The sequence below is a fragment of the Sylvia atricapilla genome, chromosome 29 (genome assembly GCF_009819655.1).
Source record: "Sylvia atricapilla isolate bSylAtr1 chromosome 29, bSylAtr1.pri, whole genome shotgun sequence".
Taxonomy (NCBI): Eukaryota; Metazoa; Chordata; class Aves; order Passeriformes; family Sylviidae; genus Sylvia; species Sylvia atricapilla.
In genome coordinates this window covers 488,031-507,339 of record NC_089168.1, presented here as the reverse complement: position 1 = coordinate 507,339, position 19,309 = coordinate 488,031, and the positions used below count along the sequence as shown (strand labels likewise).

At 63.8% G+C, this 19,309-nt stretch overlaps 1 protein-coding gene across 2 annotated transcripts in view; it reads right to left on the bottom strand.

Moving 5' to 3' along the window:
• KMT2D (lysine methyltransferase 2D) overlaps window positions 1–19,309 on the bottom strand; it is a 28,311-nt gene that overhangs the window by 2,007 nt on the left and 6,995 nt on the right. Inside the window, exons 17-54 of one of the 2 annotated variants that reach the window (XM_066337621.1) lie at window positions 19,080–19,244; window positions 18,882–18,988; window positions 18,749–18,790; window positions 18,425–18,640; window positions 18,199–18,342; window positions 17,991–18,107; window positions 17,580–17,704; window positions 17,305–17,494; window positions 16,805–16,879; window positions 16,379–16,483; window positions 16,082–16,255; window positions 15,702–15,786; window positions 15,347–15,591; window positions 14,990–15,063; window positions 14,861–14,911; window positions 13,043–14,722; window positions 12,707–12,880; window positions 12,438–12,586; window positions 10,150–12,221; window positions 9,934–10,057; window positions 9,753–9,840; window positions 9,541–9,607; window positions 9,166–9,398; window positions 5,428–8,544; window positions 5,201–5,344; window positions 4,964–5,128; window positions 4,722–4,878; window positions 4,556–4,637; window positions 4,284–4,459; window positions 3,763–3,911; window positions 3,514–3,649; window positions 3,291–3,427; window positions 1,767–2,937; window positions 1,394–1,530; window positions 1,138–1,268; window positions 767–1,052; window positions 261–334; window positions 51–159 (exon numbers count right to left, since the gene is read on the bottom strand). In XM_066337621.1, the coding sequence (XP_066193718.1) occupies window positions 51–159; window positions 261–334; window positions 767–1,052; window positions 1,138–1,268; window positions 1,394–1,530; window positions 1,767–2,937; window positions 3,291–3,427; window positions 3,514–3,649; window positions 3,763–3,911; window positions 4,284–4,459; window positions 4,556–4,637; window positions 4,722–4,878; window positions 4,964–5,128; window positions 5,201–5,344; window positions 5,428–8,544; window positions 9,166–9,398; window positions 9,541–9,607; window positions 9,753–9,840; window positions 9,934–10,057; window positions 10,150–12,221; window positions 12,438–12,586; window positions 12,707–12,880; window positions 13,043–14,722; window positions 14,861–14,911; window positions 14,990–15,063; window positions 15,347–15,591; window positions 15,702–15,786; window positions 16,082–16,255; window positions 16,379–16,483; window positions 16,805–16,879; window positions 17,305–17,494; window positions 17,580–17,704; window positions 17,991–18,107; window positions 18,199–18,342; window positions 18,425–18,640; window positions 18,749–18,790; window positions 18,882–18,988; window positions 19,080–19,244 (12,673 nt within the window). Of the gene's footprint in view, window positions 1–50; window positions 160–260; window positions 335–766; window positions 1,053–1,137; window positions 1,269–1,393; window positions 1,531–1,766; window positions 2,938–3,290; window positions 3,428–3,513; window positions 3,650–3,762; window positions 3,912–4,283; window positions 4,460–4,555; window positions 4,879–4,963; window positions 5,129–5,200; window positions 5,345–5,427; window positions 8,545–9,165; window positions 9,399–9,540; window positions 9,608–9,752; window positions 9,841–9,933; window positions 10,058–10,149; window positions 12,222–12,437; window positions 12,587–12,706; window positions 12,881–13,042; window positions 14,723–14,860; window positions 14,912–14,989; window positions 15,064–15,346; window positions 15,592–15,701; window positions 15,787–16,081; window positions 16,256–16,378; window positions 16,484–16,804; window positions 16,880–17,304; window positions 17,495–17,579; window positions 17,705–17,990; window positions 18,108–18,198; window positions 18,343–18,424; window positions 18,641–18,748; window positions 18,791–18,881; window positions 18,989–19,079; window positions 19,245–19,309 lie in introns of both variants that reach the window. The other variant, XM_066337622.1, reaches the window with a different exon arrangement.

Below are 19,309 nucleotides of genomic sequence, written 5' to 3'. Positions count from 1 at the left end.
TCCCTGGGTCCCCCAGGACCTCCTCAGTACCCCTTTAGTCCCTCACTGACCTCCTCCCCCTTGGGGATGCGCCGGCTGGAGATGATGATGATCTTGTCCTCCTTGTCGAAGGTCACGACTTCGGCCACACAGTTCGGGGCACACGAGTGGTTGATGTACCTGTGGGATGAGGGGGGTCAGCACCATCCCAGGGGAAGGACAGACAGACCTCATGGCTCCCTCTGGGGGTGTCCCACCACCCCAAAGCCCCCCGAGCTCACCTGGCCGGGCCCCCCGTCAGCGTGGCGTCAATGACGTGCTCGTTGTTGATGCGGAACATGTAAATGCCGCGGTTCTGCCACAGAGGAGAAGAGGGGGTAGGAGGGTGCACTGATGTTTCCATATCCCACCTGAGTTGAGGTCCACCACCCCACATCCCACTCAAATCACATACAAGGCCCCCCACAACCCACCTGAGTCACTCCATGTTCCACCGGAGCTCCCAACATCCCACCTACGATCCTCCATGTCCCACCAGAACCCTTGATATCCCTCTCAGGTCCCTCGACATCCCACCTGAGTCCCCCCATGTCCTGCCAGAGCCTCCAACATACCACCCAAATCCACTCATATCCCACCCAAGCCCCCAACATCGCATCTGACTCCCCCCATTTCCTTCTCCAAGTCCCTCCATGTTCCACCAGAGCCCCCCCAACACATCACTCAAGTCCCTCCGCATCTTGCCCAAGTCCCCACACAAGTGCCCAGCGTCCCAGCAAAGCTGCACCTGCTCCTCATAGATCTTCTCCCGCCGGTTGGCCACCTCATTGCGGATGATGGTGCCAATGTACTCGATGACCATTGTGTGCTTCTCGATGTCCTTGGCCGCGTAGAGCCCGAGCCCCTGGATGCGAGACCGCGCCAGGTACACGTTGTTCTTCCACTCTGTCTTCAGGCGCCGGTACTGGGAGGACTTGGAGTGCACAAACTGCTTGCTGTAGGGCGTGTTGGTCTCGCCCGTGAACGTGCTCTGGTAGGCCTTGGACATGCTTGTGCTGTTCAAGGTGTGGGGCCTTTCAGGAGAGGGGGATGAGAGGGGTTAGAGCTGATGGATGCCCAGGGATCCCAGCTCTCCCGGCGGATCCCAGCCCTGCTTACCTCTTATAGTGGGTGAGGATCTTGGGCTCAGAGCGGGCACAGCCGGTGGGATTGATCATCAGCGGCAGCTCCATCAGAGGATGGCGCCCGTAGCGGAACAGATAGTTCTGGCAGCTCTCAACACCCGGCAGCTGCAGAGGGCGACACAGAAGGACCAGGGATCAAGAGGCAGCAACAGAAGAGCCACCGGGCCCTTCCCCAGCAGGGTGGACCCCCAGTATGGAAGAGAGACCTCCATGCCCAGCCTGAGACCTACCGACTCAGCGATGCGCAGCACCGCGTGCACCGTGAGGCCGAAGAGCTCCTCGCCCTTCAGGTACTCGGGGAAGAGTCGCAGCATGTCGGCCTCCTTCCTCATCATCGCCACTGGCTCAATGATCCGGTTCCAGACAGCTGCCAAGGGAAGGGAGAACCACAGAATTAATTAGGCTGGAAAAGATCTCTAAGATCGTCAAGTCCAAGTGACCATCACTGCTTTGTCACCAGAGCAGAGCACTGAGTGCCACGGGTTGAAGATGGGGATCCAGTGGGAACCTCAAGCCGCCTTCCACCATCCCACCCCCTGGTGTGTTCTGCTTGGCTCAACCACTGGGACAAAGCTTGGATGCTGGCATCTCCCAACTCCTTACCTTGTGGCGAGGAGTCAGAGAAGACAAGATCCTCCAGACCCTGCTCAATGACCTGCACGACGAACTCTGGGCGCCCGTTGTTCTCGCAGATGGTGCAGCGGTAGCAGCAGCGGCGGTTGTTGGTCCGCAGGCTCCAGTAGATGCGTGTGGCCTCGTAGCCCACGGGGTAGAGGGCCGTGACGCTGTGGAAATCGGCCATCTGGTGTGGCAGCAGCTGCCCGATGGCGTGGAAGACCAACCCACCCACGCGGAACATGTGGAGCCGCTCCCCGCGCTGGATGATGCTGGCGATCTGCTTCACCTCGTCCCGCTCGATGTAGACACGGCGGAACACGGTGAAGCTGCTGAGCTCCTGCTCGCAGGGCCCCTTCAGCTTGTGCAGGGGACACAGCATGGTCTTGTCCTTGAAGAACATGCACTTGGCGCGGATGGCGCAGGCGAAGTGGTACACGCTGGGGCAGCGGATGCGGTTGCAGCTGTTGGTGGCGCCGGTTTTCTGGCACAGGGAGCACTTTGTGAGGAGCCCGCGGTGCAGGGCCACCTCCACATTGATCAGGGCCCCTCCCTGAGTCTCATACACCTCCGTGGACCACAGCGCGCAGTTCAGGTGGACCCAGAGATCAAGGTCAAGGTTGAGCAGGCGGGCCGGCCCATCCGTGGCCCCGTCACCCTCCTCGTGACAGAAGCAGCACTTGCGCAGGTCCTGCGGCACCTTTTCGGGGCGCAGCGTGGTGCCCAGCTTGTCGATGAACTCTGCGATCTCTTTGTCACCGTCACGCTTGGCCCCTCCTTTCTGGATGGTGACGAGGAAGCGCAGCCGTTTCCAGCGCACCCCCTTCCACTTCTTCAGCCGTGGCCTCGCCTCATCCCCGTCCTCCGGCGGCCGTGAGCGTGGCTTGAAACGGGGTGGTGACTGGGCAGCTGTGGCCCCTTCCTCCTGGGGAGCTGGCGAGGGCGCCGGTGGCAGCGGTGACAGTGGGGCTGGGGCTGCCTCATGGGACGCCTCAGGGTCAGGGACCCTGGTGGGCTCAGCGGGGCTGGATGGGGAGGGAACGGAGGGGGACAGTGGGGGCGAGGGCTCCTGGGGCAGGACAGAGAGCTGCCGCACGTCCAGGTTGGAGACGTTGTTGACGTAGCAGTGGTGAAGGGTCTTCTCCGGAGCAGGGCTCTCCTGTGGTGTGGGCAGGGGGACACAGGTCAGAGCGTTGCAGGGATGGAGACCCCCAACCTCCCTATGCATCACAGGGAGGGGTCCTTGGCCCTACAGAGACCCATCAGCATCCCACATGCCCCCAACCCTACAAGGACCTCCTGGACTTCTTCCTGAGAGACCCAGCACCATCTCATGAGGAGATCCAGCCCCCCAGGAAACTCCCTGCAATCACTGGGTGACCTACAGGGACCACCATGCACCTCTACCAAAGAGCCCCCGCTCCTATACCCCTACACAGCCCAGCCCTACGGGTACCCCAACAGCCCCCTCCCAATCTCCCAGCCCCACAGGGACCCCTCCACACCACTGACCTGTCTGAGCAGCGTCAGGAGGTCCAGCTCGCCCTTGAGGCTGTACCCTGGCAGCACCGCATCGAACTGCTTCAGCCACTCTGAGCTGCTGTCCGGCACCTTTCCAGCAAGTGCCTTCTCCTTCCCTCCGAGCATTCCTGGGAGACAGATCAGATGGACAGCTTGTCATGGGGGGTCCCAGCCAGGGGACATGGGGGGCCACGGGGACAAGGTGAACACTCACCGGCCACATCAGTCTCCACCTTCTTGGCCTCAACCACAGCTGCTCGCACAGGGCCATCGGGGAACAGCACCTCGTAGGAGCTGGGGATCTTCATGCTCAGCAGCTCAGCCATGGCCACCATCACCCCATTGAGGTTCTAGGTGAGAGGAAGGCAGGTTGGGTGCAGGGTGCCACAGGTGCCCAGACCCCACAGGTGTTGGGTCACTGGTGAGACCCCAAGGGTCTTGAATCCCCCATCCCCTCGCTTACCTTGGCAGCTGCTGCAGACACTGTCAACATGACAGACACCTCGCTGCTCTTGCCCTTCTCCCATGGGGCTCCAGGGCCTGCTGCTCCCACCTTCCCTGGTGGAGCCCCAAAGGGCTCTGTGACCTCATAGGGTTTTGTGTCGGGGAACACTGGTGTGGGGAGAGGGGGGTCAGAGCCATGGGGAGCAGGGGATTAGACCCAGGATCAGAACTGTGCAGACCCAGCCCCACCAACAGCCACCCATGAGCCCACCCAGCTGCCCCAGATCCCTGCAGGGAATCCACAACTCTGCAAATCCCTTTCCCTCACATCTCACACTTCCCAAGGACCCTTCTTGTGGCTCCCTTAAACCCCTCCTAGACAGGAACTCTGTCCTGCCCCATCCATATCCTTTCCTACCTGACACACATGCTCCAGATTCCCCCCCTGTGCTGCACATCCCACAGACTCCCTCCTGCCAAGTCCATATGGACCACAGACCACTCCTGCCCTGATCCACACACCCCTCCAGTCCATCCCACCTGGGATACTGGCCCGGGGGATGATGGGGATGATGGGGGACAGCACACGCTCCTCCAGCTCTGGCTTGGCCTCGCTGAGAAGTGGGAAGCGGAGCAGCTCCTCGCCCAGGACGCTCTCGGGGGATGAAGCAGGGACGATGCTGTCAGGGGAGTCGCTCTCGTCGTCACTCTCCATCCTGTGGGGGCAGAGGTGTCAGGAGTCACAAGGCCTGATTGTCACCCATGGAGGGGCTGATGTCACTTGTGGGGGGTCACCACAAAGCGGGTCTCACCTGACGTCCTCAGTCTGGTTGTGTGGCGGGGTGGGCAGCGCTGCCAGCAGGTCCAGGCTCTTCACCTCCACAGCTGGTGCATCTCCAGAGAAGCGATGGGTGTCATGGGGGGAAGTGACAGATGGCAGCAGGGATTCTGTGCCACCCCTGTGCCAGCCAGGCTCACCTTTCTGACCATGGGGCTCACGGGCTGGGTCGGCGTCCTTGGGCTGCTCCCCCAGCTCTTCAGGGGCTGTGACACCATTCACCATCTTCTGCTGCACGGAGGGAGGGGGTGTGGGGGGCAGCGAGGAGGGTGGCGTGGGTGGGTTGCTGAGGTTGTTCTGGGGGGAGACGATGGGGTGAGAACAGCAGGATGATCCAGGACCCCCGCAAAAGGGGGACACCAGGGAACAACGCCCCTCTCACCTTGGTGAGTAGCTGGGAGTAGTAGTCAGGGACACTGTCGAGCACAGCACTGCCAAAGGCACCCCGCAGCTGGCTCTTCCCATTGATTGGGCTGCTGCCGAAGGGCGCGAAGAGGCTGAAGTTGGCCATGATGGTCGGCTCCGTCAGCGGCAGCAGCGACAGCTCCTGGGGACAGAGTGGTGAGGGGGGGACAGGGACAAAGGAAGCCCCCTGCCCCACCCTGGTCCGCAGCCATACCTGCTTCAGCTGCTTCATGAGGGCCTCACCAGGACGCAGCCCCTCATCCTTCCGCAGCTTCTTGCGGGACGCTGGGATCCGCTCGTTGCCTTTCTGCACCCGCTTAGGCTTGGTGGGTGCTGGCTTCCTGGCGATGGAGGGGTCCTGAGGAGGGAGAGAAGGGGCCATGAGCTGTGCCACTGCAGCCCCTCACCCATCACACCCCCAGCCCAGCCTGTCCTGCTCACCTCCCGGCCCAGCAGCAGTGACTGTGGCCGTGGCTCTGTCCCAGTGCTCCGGTTCTCCATGTGCCCATTGAGCTCGCCTGGGCTCTGCGCTGAGAGCTGCACGTTCTTGGCCCGCAGAAGCTTCTGCAGCAGCAGGTGCCCAGCCTCGGAGCGCCCACCCGGGGCCAGCAGGCTGTTGGCTTGGCTGTCCCCAGGGTCCCCATTGGCCTCTGGTTTTGCTGTCTCGTCTCCATCCACCTCACACTGTGCCACTGCTGCTGCCTCTTCCTTCGGCTCCTGCTTCACCAACACTTGGGAGGCTTCGCCTGCCACAGGGGCCCCCTCTGGTGCAGCCCCATTGATGTGGGTCTCACCAGGGTCAGCTGGATCCACCCCAGGCACCTCGGGGTCCCAAGGGCCATGTGCTGGGTCAGGGAGGGCACCACTTGGCGTGGGAGTCAGCCCCAGCTCCGTGGGTGCCGCAGGGCTGGGGGCCAAGGCCGGGATTCCCGGTGACGTCTTCTTTGGCTCTTGGGGGCTCTGCTCAGGGCTGGCCAGGTGCTGGGGGGCACAGCCGAGGGGAGAGGGGGCTGGTGGCGTGGGGAGACGGATGAGGCCAGGCTGGGGGCCACGGGCAGCCAGAGCTGCCTGAACCAGCTCAGCCAGGGGCTGCTGGGGGGGCTGCCCGGGCAGCACCCGCCCCAGCTCGGTAGCAGAGCTGCTCTGTGCCTCTGCTGGGGCACCCGGCCGGGGCTGGAAAAGGGACCCCATGGGACGAGGGGGCGGGCGGGCAGCAGGCAGGCTGTAGTCCGGGGCCTGCCCGGGGAAGGGGCCAGGGGTCCGTAGTGCCTGGTTCTGCTGCAGCAGGCTCTGCTGGTGCCGCTGCACCAGAAGGGCCTGGAGCTGCTGCTGCTGCTGTGGTGTCAGATGCCGCAGCTGCGGGTTCTTGGCCAGGACACCCTGGAGCTGTGCCCGGATCTGGCCCATCACCGGCCCTGGCACCTGCCCCAGGAGACCCGGGGGAAGAGTGGCAGTGCCCGACGCCGGCCCTACTTTGTGCTGAACGGGGCTCTGGAGCCGTGGGGGCTGTGGCTGCCCTGGCAGGGCCCCTGCCACCCCCTTGCCTGGCTGCTCTGGGGGCCGCGGTGCCGGCACCATGGCCTGTGCTGGGCCTGTCCCACAGCCCAGCGGTTGCTCTGCCACCCCGGCCGTGTCCCCATGCTGCTGGGACAGCTCAGGGTGGACAGCCCCAGTGCTCTGCAGCGGTGGGGCGAGTAGGGCACCTGGCTGTCCAGGGGCTGCCCGCAGGACACCCGGCTGTGGGGAGGTTAAGAGGAGCTGCTGGCTCTGCCCCAGCTCAGCCTGGTGTTTGGGGGCCGGGGGCTCCGGGCCCCCCAGCCCCGGGGGGTTGAGGGCTCCCTGCTGCTCCCCGTGCAGCTGCCCCCCGCTCTCGCCGCCCTCAGTGTGCAGGGCACTGCCGTCCATCCCCGTGGGCTGGTCCTTGGCAGCCAGGACGGCCGGGGCCGGCTGCATTCCCTGACTCAGGTGCAGCACAGAGGGGGCCTGGCTCCCCGCTCCGTGCTGCGGAAAGTGCTGGATCGAGGGCTGCCCCTGGCCCAGCCCCAGGAGACCTGGCTGGGCAGCCGCTGAGTTCTGCTGCTGCTGCTGCTGCTGTGGGGCCAACAGCGCCCGAGACTGCCCCAGCTGCTGGGATAGCACGAGCCGGTGGCTCAGCATCCCCGGAGTCTGCGGCGTCAGCTGGGGCGAGCCCAGCACCCGCTGCTGGTGGGGGGCCAGGACAACCTGGCGCTGGGGTGGGGGGTGGCCCAGCACAGGCTGGTGCTGCAGCCCTGGAGCATGGCCCAGCACACCTGGCTGCTGCTGGGGTGAGAGCTGCTGCACTAGGAGGCTCTGCTGGCTGCCCAGCAGCCCTGGTTGCTTCGGCACCATGGGCTGAGCCCCTGTGCCGGGCTGTGGGGCTGGGGGCTGTTGCTGCTGCTGCCCCAGCAGGCCAGGCTGCCCTGGCACGGCTGTCGGCTGCACTGGGGCCTGGCCCAGCACACCTGGCTGCTGCATGGCTGCCTGGCCCATCATGCCTGGCTGCTGCAGCGATGTCTGGGCCAGCACACCTGCCTGTTGCATTGAAGCTTGTCCCATCACACCCGGCTGCTGCATGGACGTCTGTGCCATGATGCTCTGTGGAGGCATCGAGCTCTGTCCCATCACACCCGGCTGTTGCATGGACGCCTGTCCCATCACACCCTGTTGCTGCATCGACGTCTGTCCCATCACACCTGGCTGCTGCATGGCTGCCTGTGCCATCACACCTGGCTGCTGCATGGCTGCCTGTCCCATCACACCCGGCTGCTGCACGGAGGTTTGACCCATCACGCCTTGTTGCTGCATCGATGCTTGTGCCATGACACCTGATTGCTGCATCGACGTCTGTCCCATCACACCTGATTGCTGCATGGATGCCTGTCCCATCACACCTGATTGCTGCATGGCTGCCTGTCCCATCACACCCGGCTGCTGCATTGATGTTTGTCCCATCACACCTGATTGCTGCATGGCCGCCTGTCCCATCACACCCGGCTGCTGCAGCGACACCTGTCCCATCACACCTGGCTGTTGCATTGACGCCTGTCCCATCACACCTGGCTGCTGCTGCAGTGATACCTGTCCCAGCATGTTCTGCTGCTGCAGTTTCTGTGCCAGCTGCATCCTCTGGAGCTGCCGCTCCTGCATCAGGCGGCTGTCAGCAGCCAGCCCACGCAGCGCAGGGTTCCCGCCGAAGAAGGCGCCAGAGGAGCCGGGTCCTGGGGCATTCCCCATGGGCTGCTGGCCCATGAAGGACAGGCCCTGCTGCACAGCCATGGACACACCGCCCTGGGGCAGGCGCAGCCCCCCAGGCTGCCCTGGCTGCTGCCCGAGGCCCTGTGCTCCCACCAGGGCTCCCCCGGGCTGCTGCACGCCGTGTGCTGAGAGGAGCTGTCCCGGGAGCTTGGACATGAGGCGGGGGCTCTGCGAGGGGCTCAGGGCCATCACGGCCGAGGCCTGGTGCTGGTGCTGGTGTTGCTGCTGCTTGTTGCGGTACTCAGCCATGAGGTTGGTGTGCTCCTTCTGCTGCTTCCGCACCTGGTGGGGACGGCGGGGTGTCAGTGCCAGGAATGGCAGGGTTTTAGTGCCAGGAATGGCATGGCATTAGTGCCAGGGACAGGAGACAGCACAGCCTTAGCACTAGGGATGGTGGGGCATCAGCAGCAGGAATGGCACAGCTTTAGTGCCCAGGACAGGGGAGCATTAACATTAGGGATTTGTGCTAGAAACGGCTCACCACCACCACTGGAAATGGCATGGCTTTACTGCCAGGGACCGTAAGGCATCAGCACTAGGAATAGCACAGGATAAATGCTGGGGACAGTGGGGCATTAGTGCTGGGAATGGCAGAGCATTAGTGCCAGAACAGCATGGCCTTAGCACCAGGAATAGTGGGATATCAGTGCCAGGAATGGCAGTGTTAGTTCCAGGAACAGCAGGGAATTAATAACAAGACTGGCACAGCATTAGTGCTGGGGACAGCAGGGCAGCAGAGCCAGAAATGGCCTGTTTACTCTGAGGCCATCACATTTGCACTGGGAATGGCACAGTGTTAAAGTCAGGAATAGCGAGGCTGGCACTGGGAACAGTGAAGCACTACCACTGGGGATATCAGGTTTGCACCAGGGATGAGGTGCCTGCTCACATTCAGGGCCATACCTGGTCCAGCTGCTTCTGGATCTTGCTCTGCTGCTCCGTCACCAGCTTCAGCTTCTCGGCGTCGGCCTCGGGGAACTCCCGCCCGGCTTTCTTGGCCGTGCGCTGCTTGGCACACAGCGCCTTGCGGGACTTGCGGTGCGCCCCAATCTGCTCCTCCAGCACCTTCAGCTGCATCTGCAGCAGCTGCTGCGTGTGGAACAGCCACTCCTCGTACTGGCGCTGGTCGGCCTCGTCTGTGGGACAGGGAGAGGGCTCAGATCAGTGTCAGCAAGACTTTGAGTCAGCAGAGACCCTGGGTCAGCAGAGACCCCAGCCCTCAGGGGGAGGGTGAACCCTGTCCCACACCACCCCTGGCCCTGCCACATCAGTACTCACTGATGACACCCTGTGCAAAGGTGGGTGGGTTGGGGCGAGCCTGGGTCGGGTCTGTGCCGCTCCGCTCCTGGCAGAAAGGGGAGCATTCAGGACACATGCCGTGGATTTCTGTCCTCTCCCCAGAGTCCCCACGCCCTCAAAGCCATAAAGCCACAAGTTCTGGCCTGGCAGCCGCAAGAGACCCCTGTAGGCCCTCTGGACACCCCACTCACCTGCCCACTCCCTGCCAGCAAGTGGTTCTGCATGTCAGAGACAGCTGGGCCCCCCGAGAGCCGCTGGGCCAGCAGGGAAACCTGTTGCCTTTGGGGGACACACACAAAGATGGGGTGTGAGCCAGAGCCAAAGCAACCTGCCTGCCCCACCCTGTACCCCTCAGATGCCCATGTCTGTTACCTGTTCATGCCTGGGGCCACCCCAATGCTGCCCTGAGCCATCACCTTCTTGATGCCCTTCAGTGCCACCATCTTGGCCTTGGCAATGGGGTCCATGATGTCCTCAGCTGCAAACTTGTCCAGGTCTGGTGGGACAGAGAACACAGCATGTTCAGCCCTACGCCCCCAACCCTAAAGGGCCCCATCCTCCCCTAAAACAATCATCTGCAGCCCCTACCTGTGTCTGGGAAGAAGCTGTTGGCCAACTGCTGTTGCATGACGAGCTGGGGTGGCTTCAGGCCCAGGGCAGGGGGCTGCACCCCAGCCATCGGCTTCTGCACCAGCACCTGCTGCTGGCTCTGCTGTGGCTGCCCCAGGGCCACCTGCACCCCGTGGGGCGATGACAGCACGTGGGGCTGCCCAGAGCCCATGCCCATGTGGGGGCCCAGGGCCGGGCCCTGCTGGGGTGTGTTGAGCCTGGGGGGCTGCGGTGGCAGCAGCGGTGGCCGGGCCACCAGCCCCAGCTGGAGGGGTGTCTGTGGGGTGCCCAGACGGGGAGGCTGCCCCTCAGGAGGCTGCCCAGATGCTCCTGTGTGCAGCATGGGGTGTCCCGGAGCTGGGAGGTGGGGGGTGCCACGGGGCAGATGGGCTGACATCTGCTGCTTCTTCTGCAGCTCCTTCTTCTCGTGCTCCAGGAGGTCCTCGATGAGCAGTGGCAGCTCGCTGGCCACCAAGGAGCTCTCCATCTTGTCCAAGTCATCCGCTGGCGAGTGCCGGGCACTGCCCAGCCCCAAGGCTCCGCTGTCCAGCTCAAACTTCTCCAGCAAGGGATTGCTCTGGCCACCCAGCTGAGCAGTTGTCAGCCCACGGCCAGGGCCAGTGTAGGGGTCCTTCTCCAGCACAGGGATGCCAGTGTGGCCACTGTTGGAGAACTGAGTCAGGCTGAGGCGAGTGGTGCTGGTGCTGGAGCTCAGGAGGGTCTGGCCAGGTTTGACACTCAGCCCCAGGGAGGCAGAGATTTTATCTGTGCCCTGCAATGCTTCTGACTTGACCGGCCCTGGGAGACGCTCAGGGCCAATGGTGGTGAACTGGCAGGGTGAGGTCTTCAGGCAGCCATCCTCCAGTTTGGGCTTGACATCAGTGGGCAGTGAGCTGCCCTTCACCTCTGTACCCTGTGCCTTGAAAGCTGGGTCCGGGGTCAGCACAGTGCCCGTGGGGCAGGCAGAGAGTCCCAAGCCCATCCCAGACACCAGTCCTTCCTTGGGCACCTCCTGATCCTCCACAGATGGGGTCACATCTTTGCTGTCCCCAGGGTCAGGAAGCTTCAGTGTGGGCGCTGGTGGTTCTGTCTTGAGCTGGGCCTCACGCTCAGCCTTCTCGTTGGCTGACTCAACCAGGCGCAGGTGCTCGTTGAAGATGTCCTTCTTGTCACCCGTGTCCAGCTCAGGGTCAGTGTAGGCCAGCAGGTCGAACTCATCACCATTCAGCAGGTCATCAAGGTGGGGGTCTGCTGTCTCCAGGCTGTCCAAGTTGTCCAAGTCATCATCCCCTTTGGCCACATCTGGATCCAAGCTAAGGTTGGCCAAATCATCATCATCTTCCAAGTCCTTATGGGAGCCGAAATCATCATCCAAATCGGGCTCCACGGGCACCTCGCAGGGCAGGCGCCCTCCCTCCAGGCTCAGGTGGCTCTTCCCTGGGGCTGGCGCAGGGTCTGGAGCGGGGCCATCCTTGGGACCCTCGGGGCGGAGAGCGGCCCCAGAGGACAGCGGGCGCGGGGGGATGTGCTGCTGCAGCTCCAGGGTCGGGGCAGGCAGCGGCGGTGCCACCTTGGCATGGGGCTGCTGGTGGCTGTTGCCCATCTCAGCTCCCTGCGGGGACGCGGGCGGGAGCGGTGCTGGAACCTTCTGGGATGGCGGCGCCTGCATGGGCATGACAGGAGTGCACAGGGCCTGGGGGGTGCCTTCCTCCCCGGGCAGGAAGAAACGAGGCCGGGGTGCCTGGGGGGCAAAGGGAGACCCCACGACACCCCCAGGCCCCTTCTGCACGTTGTGTCGCAGCTCGATGAAGGGAGCGCCCAGGGCAGCTGGTGACGGGGGCACAGCCTCAGCAGGGGTGGGCAGGCGGGTGCCCAGGCTGCCCATGGGGGTCCCAGCGGCCGGAGGGGTGAAGCGGGAGGTGACAGGGAGCCGCAGGGCCGCCACGGCTGCTTGTTGCTGCTGCTGCTGCCAGAGGTGCTGCTGCTGCTGCGGGGATGGCGACGGGAAGACCCCACGGGGGTAGAAGGCCTGGGGGGGCCCCACCGCCGCCCTGGAAGACACCGTGGTGGTGTTGGCACCAACTTGGTACAACCCCGACGCACTTTGTCCCATCCCCCTCAGACTGCGCCAAGCACCCAAAAACCCACGGCCATCCCCTCCCTCCAGAGTGATCCCCACAAGCTGAGGGGACGTGTGCTCCCAGGGTGATATCTTCTGGCTCCCACCCGTGCATGCTGAGCCCACTGCCCTGTTAGGGGGCACCCACCGCCCACTGATGTCCAGCATGGCTGGTGTGGCCGCCGGTGGGGGCCGGGAGAGACGCTCATCCTGTGCAAACGCTGCCTGCACCATGACGGAGCCGGGCAGCTTCCCAGCGCCCGCTGCCGTGGCCAGAGTCCCGAGGAGAGCCTTGTCCTGGAAGAAGGAAAAGAAAAAAGAAAGTCACCCCTCCATCAGCTGCATCTTCCCCTGTGTGCATCATGCCACTCCATCAGCTGCATCCCCGCCACGCACACCGTGCCCCAGCTCTCCCACCTGTGCCGGTTGGTATGGGGCCATGCCCCGGCTCAGCTCGAAGCTCTGCCCACCGGCCTCAGGGGCCCAGCCAGCTGGCGAGGAGGAGGCAGCAGCAGCCGCACTCTCCTTCTCCTGCCGAAGGCTGTTCCGCTGGATCTGCTGGCGGATGAGCAGCTCCCGAAGCCGCTGGCGCTGAGAAGAATTCAGTGTTAGAGTCCAGAGTTGTGATAGAACCAAAACCAGCAAAACACATCACTCATGGAGTGGCCATCAATGCCTCTACAGTCCCAATTTTCCCCTTTCATTCTGCTCCAAACCCAAATGGATACAGCCAGACCCCAGGAGAGACCTCACCTGCCGCTGCTTCTCCAGCTCCGACTGGCTCATGGTGCCAAGAGCCCCGTCCTGGCCGCCAGGCAGCTCTGCCAGGTCCCGGTTTGGGGGTGCCGAGAGCCCTGCAGCCACCTCCTCCCTCTTGTCAGCCGTCAGTCCCAACGCAGTGCGGGACAGGAAGGCCCCAGAAGGGTCCTGCTGCTGCGGGGGAGCTGGGGGCTGCGGCGGCAGCACCGATGGGGGCCGCAGGGGCGAGAGGCTGTAGGAGTCAGGAGTGGCAGTGCCAGGACCCAGCGGGCTGCTGGCCTGGTGGAAGCTGGGGGACGAGGCGTAGGCTGAGCTCTGGGGCTTCCCAGAGCCGTAATGGCTGTTGATCCCATGGGGCTGGTGGGACGGGGAGCCCTTGAGCGGCTCCGAGACGGCCGGGGGGAAGGTGAAGCGCATGGGGGGCTGGCTCCCTGGGAATACGCTGGCACCAGGCGAGCGAGCGAAGGGCGGCTGTGGCCCAGCCGCTGCCTTGGTGTGGGGGTCACCTGCTGCGGGGCCCCCAAAACCTCCGCCAGTTGCCCCCACTGACTTGAAGCCCGGCTCCGGCATCTGTGGACGGGGGGGCTTGTGCAGGGGGGTGAAGGGGTCCCGGGACTGAGGCCGGGAGGGCGGCTGGGAGTAGGGATCTGGGGATTGGAAGCGAGGGGTGACAGGGGACTGGCAGAAGGCTTCGTTGGAGAGAGGGCGGGGAGTCAGAGGGGACTGGGAGCTGGACTGGGACTGGGGGCTGGTGGGGATGCGGGAGAAGGGTTCAGAGGGCAGGGAGCGGGGCGGGAGGGCGCAGCAGGCCTCAGGGGGCTGCAGCCGGGGCGTCAGCGGGGGCTGCGAGTAGGGGTCCAGGTAGGGTGACTGACGGTAAAGATCAGGGTGGCCAGGGGGCGAGGGGGCCAGGGGATGGGGGTCGGGGGGCCGGTGCCCCAGCCCCGGGCTCTGCGGCTCTACCTGAGAGACCCGTGGGGTCATGGGGGCTTTGAAGACGTCGGCCGCCTTCAGCTCCGCAGCCGAGAGATGGGGGCCACCTGGGGAGTCCCCGTAGCCCATGGCAGAAGTGTAGCCGGGCGAGCAGACCCCCAGGCTTCCCCCATCCTCCTTCTTCACCTCCAGACCCTTCTTCTGCTCCCCAAAAGGCAGGGGAGAGAGCAGGGCCTCAGGGGGACGGGCCCCAGGACTCCCTGGCACCGAGAGGTTGTCCAAGGAGGGGCACCGGGGTTTTAGGAAGGGGTCAGGGGTGCCAGGTTGGTGCCGGGGGGTGCCAGGTGGGGTGGGGTGGAAGTCAGGGGGAGCGCGGGGGGCTGTGAGGGGCTGGGACTGGCCAGGGAAGGGCTGGAAGGCAGCACCCGACGTGGGGCTCTGGCTCAGGGGAGAGGGGAAGCGGGGCTCCAGCGTATAGGCAGGGGCCGCGCCGTAGGGGTCGTGCGAAGGCACTTGGGCAGGGGACTGGGGCGGGAGCTTGAGGAAGAGCTCGCTGGGAGACTCCGGTCCCCCTCCGGCACCCGCAGGGGGCTTCAGGAAGCCCTCGCCGGTGGCGGGGGGGCTGCTGATGTAGACGGGCTGTGCCCCTGGCGGCACAGAGATCCGCAGGTGCAGCGAGGGCCTCTCAGGCTTGCGCAGTCCCTCCCCTTTGGTCTGCTTGTTGATCTGGCTCTCGGCCTGCTGCAGAGAGAGCCAGGCCGTCAGCACTGGGGGAGCCCTCCTGTCCTCCCCGTGGGTTGGGCACGGGCTGGGGGTGGGCACACCATGTCCCCCAGGGCTGGGCCGGGGCCACCGGGCACATCCCCGCGCCTCACATACCTTCTGCACCTTGTTGATGCGATGAGCCGCCCGGTTATCTTTGGCCTTTTGCTAACAAAGACACGAAGCCAGCTGACTTGCAGCCCCCGGTGCCCCAGCCCCCCACCCCATTGACCTCCCGGCACTCACCAAATATGGGGCTTTGTCCGTGGCAGGGACTTTCCTCCAGAGCTTCATGATCTGTTTGCAGCGGCTCGACCAGTCTGGGAGTCCAGTACGAGCAGATAAAGGGGGAAAAAACAACATTAGTCTGGACCTGATGAGCCCACTCATATCTTTGGTGGATCACTGCCCCCGCCCCGTTACATGAAGAGACAGCCCTGTGCCCAGGAGATGGAGCTGAGACCCCCTGCCCACTGTAGAGAACAGCTCTGTGCCAGAACAATTGGGATCTCTCTTTGAAAAAGGGACCAGTGGGAGTCACACTCCACCCATACCCCAAACCCTCATCCCAATGGGGCGGCTGCAGCCCCCCCAGAGCCCTACCTGGATAATCCTGCTTGAGGTTGGGGAAGTTCATGTTGGCATAGAGGACAGGGGAGATGGTGGCGAGCTCACCCAGCTCCTCGTCCTTCTCCCAGCGCTGCAAACTGCGCTGGTTGTAGGACAGCCCGTCACCCTCGCCCTCCGTCGTGGGCGTTGTGGGGGTGGAAGGGGTGGTGGCAGCTGAGCTACTGGCCCAGGGGCTTTCAGGCTCGCAGTGGTCTGGGCTGAAGAAGCCACTCCGCTCCCTGAGTGGAGAGGTGTGTCACAGATCATCAGGTTGTAAGGGAAGAGTGGGTCCCACGACACCCTGCAGTTTAATTCCTCCAAGGAGGGGACCCTCAGCTACTCTAAGTACCTGTTATCAAGGAATGGAGACTGGCAGACCCCCGAGTACGAGTCCAAGGAGACAGATCCGGAGAGTGAGCCCAGGGAAACGCTCCCTGTGAGGGAAAGGAGGTGGCTTGCAGGGAAAGCAAAGCTGAGGCACAAGCCTGTACCTGCCCTGGGGGTCCAAACAACCCTCAGACAGCACAATCCCCAAATGCTTCTCATGTTCACCCTTGGAGCAACAAGGAACACCCAGGAGCCTGAGCTCTCAGATACCACAGGCACCACTGTTCTCCAAGCAGGTCAACCCCATGAGTTTGGCATTCCTGGGGCTAGCAATGAGCCCTGCCCTTCATCACACTCTCCAGGGACTTCCTGGATGACAAGGGATCTGCCAGTTTCACGCACCCTGCCCAGAGAGCTGGAGGTCTCCTTGCAGGAATGGCCGCTGTGCTCGGCTGGGGTCCTGCCCGGCCTCCATCCCCGCGGCCACGCAGTTCAGGGGCTGCTCCCCGCGCTCTGCCGAGCCCAGCACGTCCTTGAAGAGCTGCTGCACGTCTTTGCTCTCCATCTTAGGCAGCTCTGCAGGGGCAAAAGCAGGAGATGGGTGCAAATACTACACTGAGGGGAAGTGCAGAAACCTCGGGGTCAAGGTGCTGGGATCACTGTCGCTTCAACAGAAGAGGGGGCACAGGATGGTCTCACCTTCCATGGAGATCTTGTCGAGGTCGGAGCTTAGCGCTCCCTCGCCCGGGGTGGCTGGTTTTTCACTGTCCCCACGGTCTGGGGAATCCTTCGGCTCGTCGGTCGCTGTGAGGAAGAATCAGGAAGTGCCCTCAGCCCCCTGGGGCCCCCCATTCAGGGCTGGAGATCCCCACGGGGCAGCCCCCAGAACCCAACGAGGGACAGGAGTCCCTCGGTCCTCCAGCGATGCCGCGCCACGCGGGGGCGCTCTAGTCGCCACTCTATGGGCACCGGCATCATGGGACTGGCGGGGTGCGGAACCATAGAGCTCAGCCCGGCCTAGAGCGGACGCCTCGACCATAGAGTTCAGTCTCGATGGTTGTGGACGCCCTACGCCCCGTGAAGGACTCGGCCCTTGGGGGTCCCACAGGAGTCCCCGGGCCTCACCCAGATCCTCGCCCTTCGCGTCGTCCTTGCCATCGTCATCGGGAGCGGCGGCGCTGCCGTCGGTGCTGTCGTCCCCTGCAGGGTAACCCAGGATTCAGTGAGCAGGGTCAGGATCCCTCCTACAGCCCTCAATGGTGATGGCAGCCCCCCACACTCCTCGGCATTCTCCAACGAGCCTCAGTATCCACAGCAGCTGCTCACAATGGGGGTCCCACAACAACCCCAGCGACATCTAATATCCTTCCAAATCCCCAACAACCCCAGGGACCCTGAACAACCCCTAAGCCATCCCCAGCCATCCCGGGGACACCAACAACTTCCAACAAACCCAAAGACCCACAACAACTGCAGGGACAACCAAGCCCCAGGATCACCCAACCAAGTCCAGGCACCTCTAACCACACTAGGGACCCCCAACGACCCCCCAACTAACCCCTGTAACCCTCCTCCTGGACAGCACCCATGGTTTGGGTTGCAGACCCACTCCTGGCCACACTCACCTCGGGGATGGGTGGGGATCTCCCTCCTGTCCGGGGTGCCCCCGTGCAGTGCCCCAGGGAAGTTGGGGTCCCCCTTGGGCCTCGGGGCACCCTGGCCCAAGGAGGGGCGGGCAGCCCCGTCCCCCACCCCGCCTGCTGCCAGCAGCGCCTTCCGGCTCAGGTCCATCAGTGCCTTCCCAAAAAACGCCTCCTGGAACGGGAGGGTGCGGTCAGCATCGGGGGGTCCTCCCCATCCATCCCCCCCATCCACCTCCATCCCCCTCCATCCATCCCACCTGCAGGTATGGGGGGAACATGTCCTCCAACTTGCTCTTCTTCCGTCCCCGGCGCTTTTTCTTCTCATCCCCCTCTCCTGAGCCTGGATCCAGGCCAGTCTCGGCTGGGACATCACCTGGAGTCCCTGCAACAGCCCCCCAGGAATGAACATCCACCCCCCAAAAAGGGTCTAGGGCTGTTCCTGTGACACCAGCACAGTGTTGTGGGGTGCAACCTGAGGGCCCCTCCACATCCCCAGGAGTCAGAAGGGAATGGAAAATGAAGAAAGAGAATGGTGCTGAGAAGGGAAATGAAAAATAGAGGGAAGGAAGAAAGGGAAGCAGGCAGGAAGGAAGGGGAAAAGGGGGAAAATGGGAGGAAAGGGGGAAATGAGAGGAAAGGGGGGGAAAAGGGGTGCCACTGGGCCCTACCATCCTCAGGATGTCCCTCAGTGCTCTGCCCCTCACGCCCCACATCTGGCAGCACTGCTGAGACTTTCTTGAGCCGCGTGTGGGACTTGCGCTGCCGCACCATGAACCCGCCGATGCCTGGGGGGACAGAGAAGGAGAGAGATCACAGTGTGGGGCCTGAGGGGTCACAGAAGAGCCCGGAAGGGTTCAGGGTCTGTGGGACACTCACCAGGCCGGTAAGGTTTGCGCTTCCTCTTCTTGCACTCCTCAGGGTCCTCCAGTCCCTTCCCTGAGTCCCCATCAGCTCCAACATCACGGTCAGGGCTGGCTGGAGCCTCGAGCTTGATCTCGCACTCCATGTGCTCCACACCCACTGCAGGAGGGAGTGCACGTTAGTGGGGTCCCCTGACACCTCCACCCTACAACCCCTCAGCTCTCCCGCCAGAAACACCCACCCTCGGCTTTGAGCAGCTCATCAGTGTCCAGGTCACCATCCTTCTTGTCCTCAGGGCCCAGGGGGTCACCCCCCTCCAGCCCCCCATCCCCATTGAGAGTGCCTGGGCGGCCCTTGCGCTGCCGCCGCTTGTGCAGGGGTGACAGGGTCAGGTTGCGCAGCACGGCCATCCCTGTCTCGGTCAGCCACACGCCCTCGAAGCGGAAATACTGGGGTTCTGAGGGGACAAACATCAGCAATGGGGACAGTTGCCTTCATTGGGTGCATGGCCAGAAGAGGGCACAGCCCTGGGAACCCCACGGCCCTGGCACAGCCCCGCACATACCTGGATCCTTGGCTTTGATCATCTCTGCAGAAGGTGCAGGCACTGTGGCAGGAAAGCAGAGGGGCAGGTGAGTCCCCACACCACTCAAATGCCCCGCAGGTCCCCCAGAGTCTCCCCTGCCCCATGAGCTCACCAGGTTTGACCACGTAGGGCTGGCAAGCGCTGCAGTCGAAGCCTTCATCCGCAGCCTGCTCCACCTCCTCCTCAGTGAAGAGGCTGTCACACGCGGCATGCAGCCACCTGCGGGCAGTGCGGGGGACCAATCACACACCACGGCCTTCCCTGGAGGACCCCAAATTCGAGCCCCTCACGCCCAGGGAGCGGTGCTCACCGATCACAGTGCCGGCACTGGATGAGCAGGTCGTCCTCCACGTACTTCTCGCGGCAGAAGGGGCAGACCACGAGGCTGGCGCAGGGCGCGCAGTGCGTGTAGTTGTTCTGCCACTCGCAGTGGAAGCCAGGGGATGCAGCCCCACACTGCACACAGCACACGCACCTGCAGAGGGGGATCCGAGGGGTCAGCGCCAGCACCGAGCTCCTCCCGTGGCTCCCCGTGTCCCC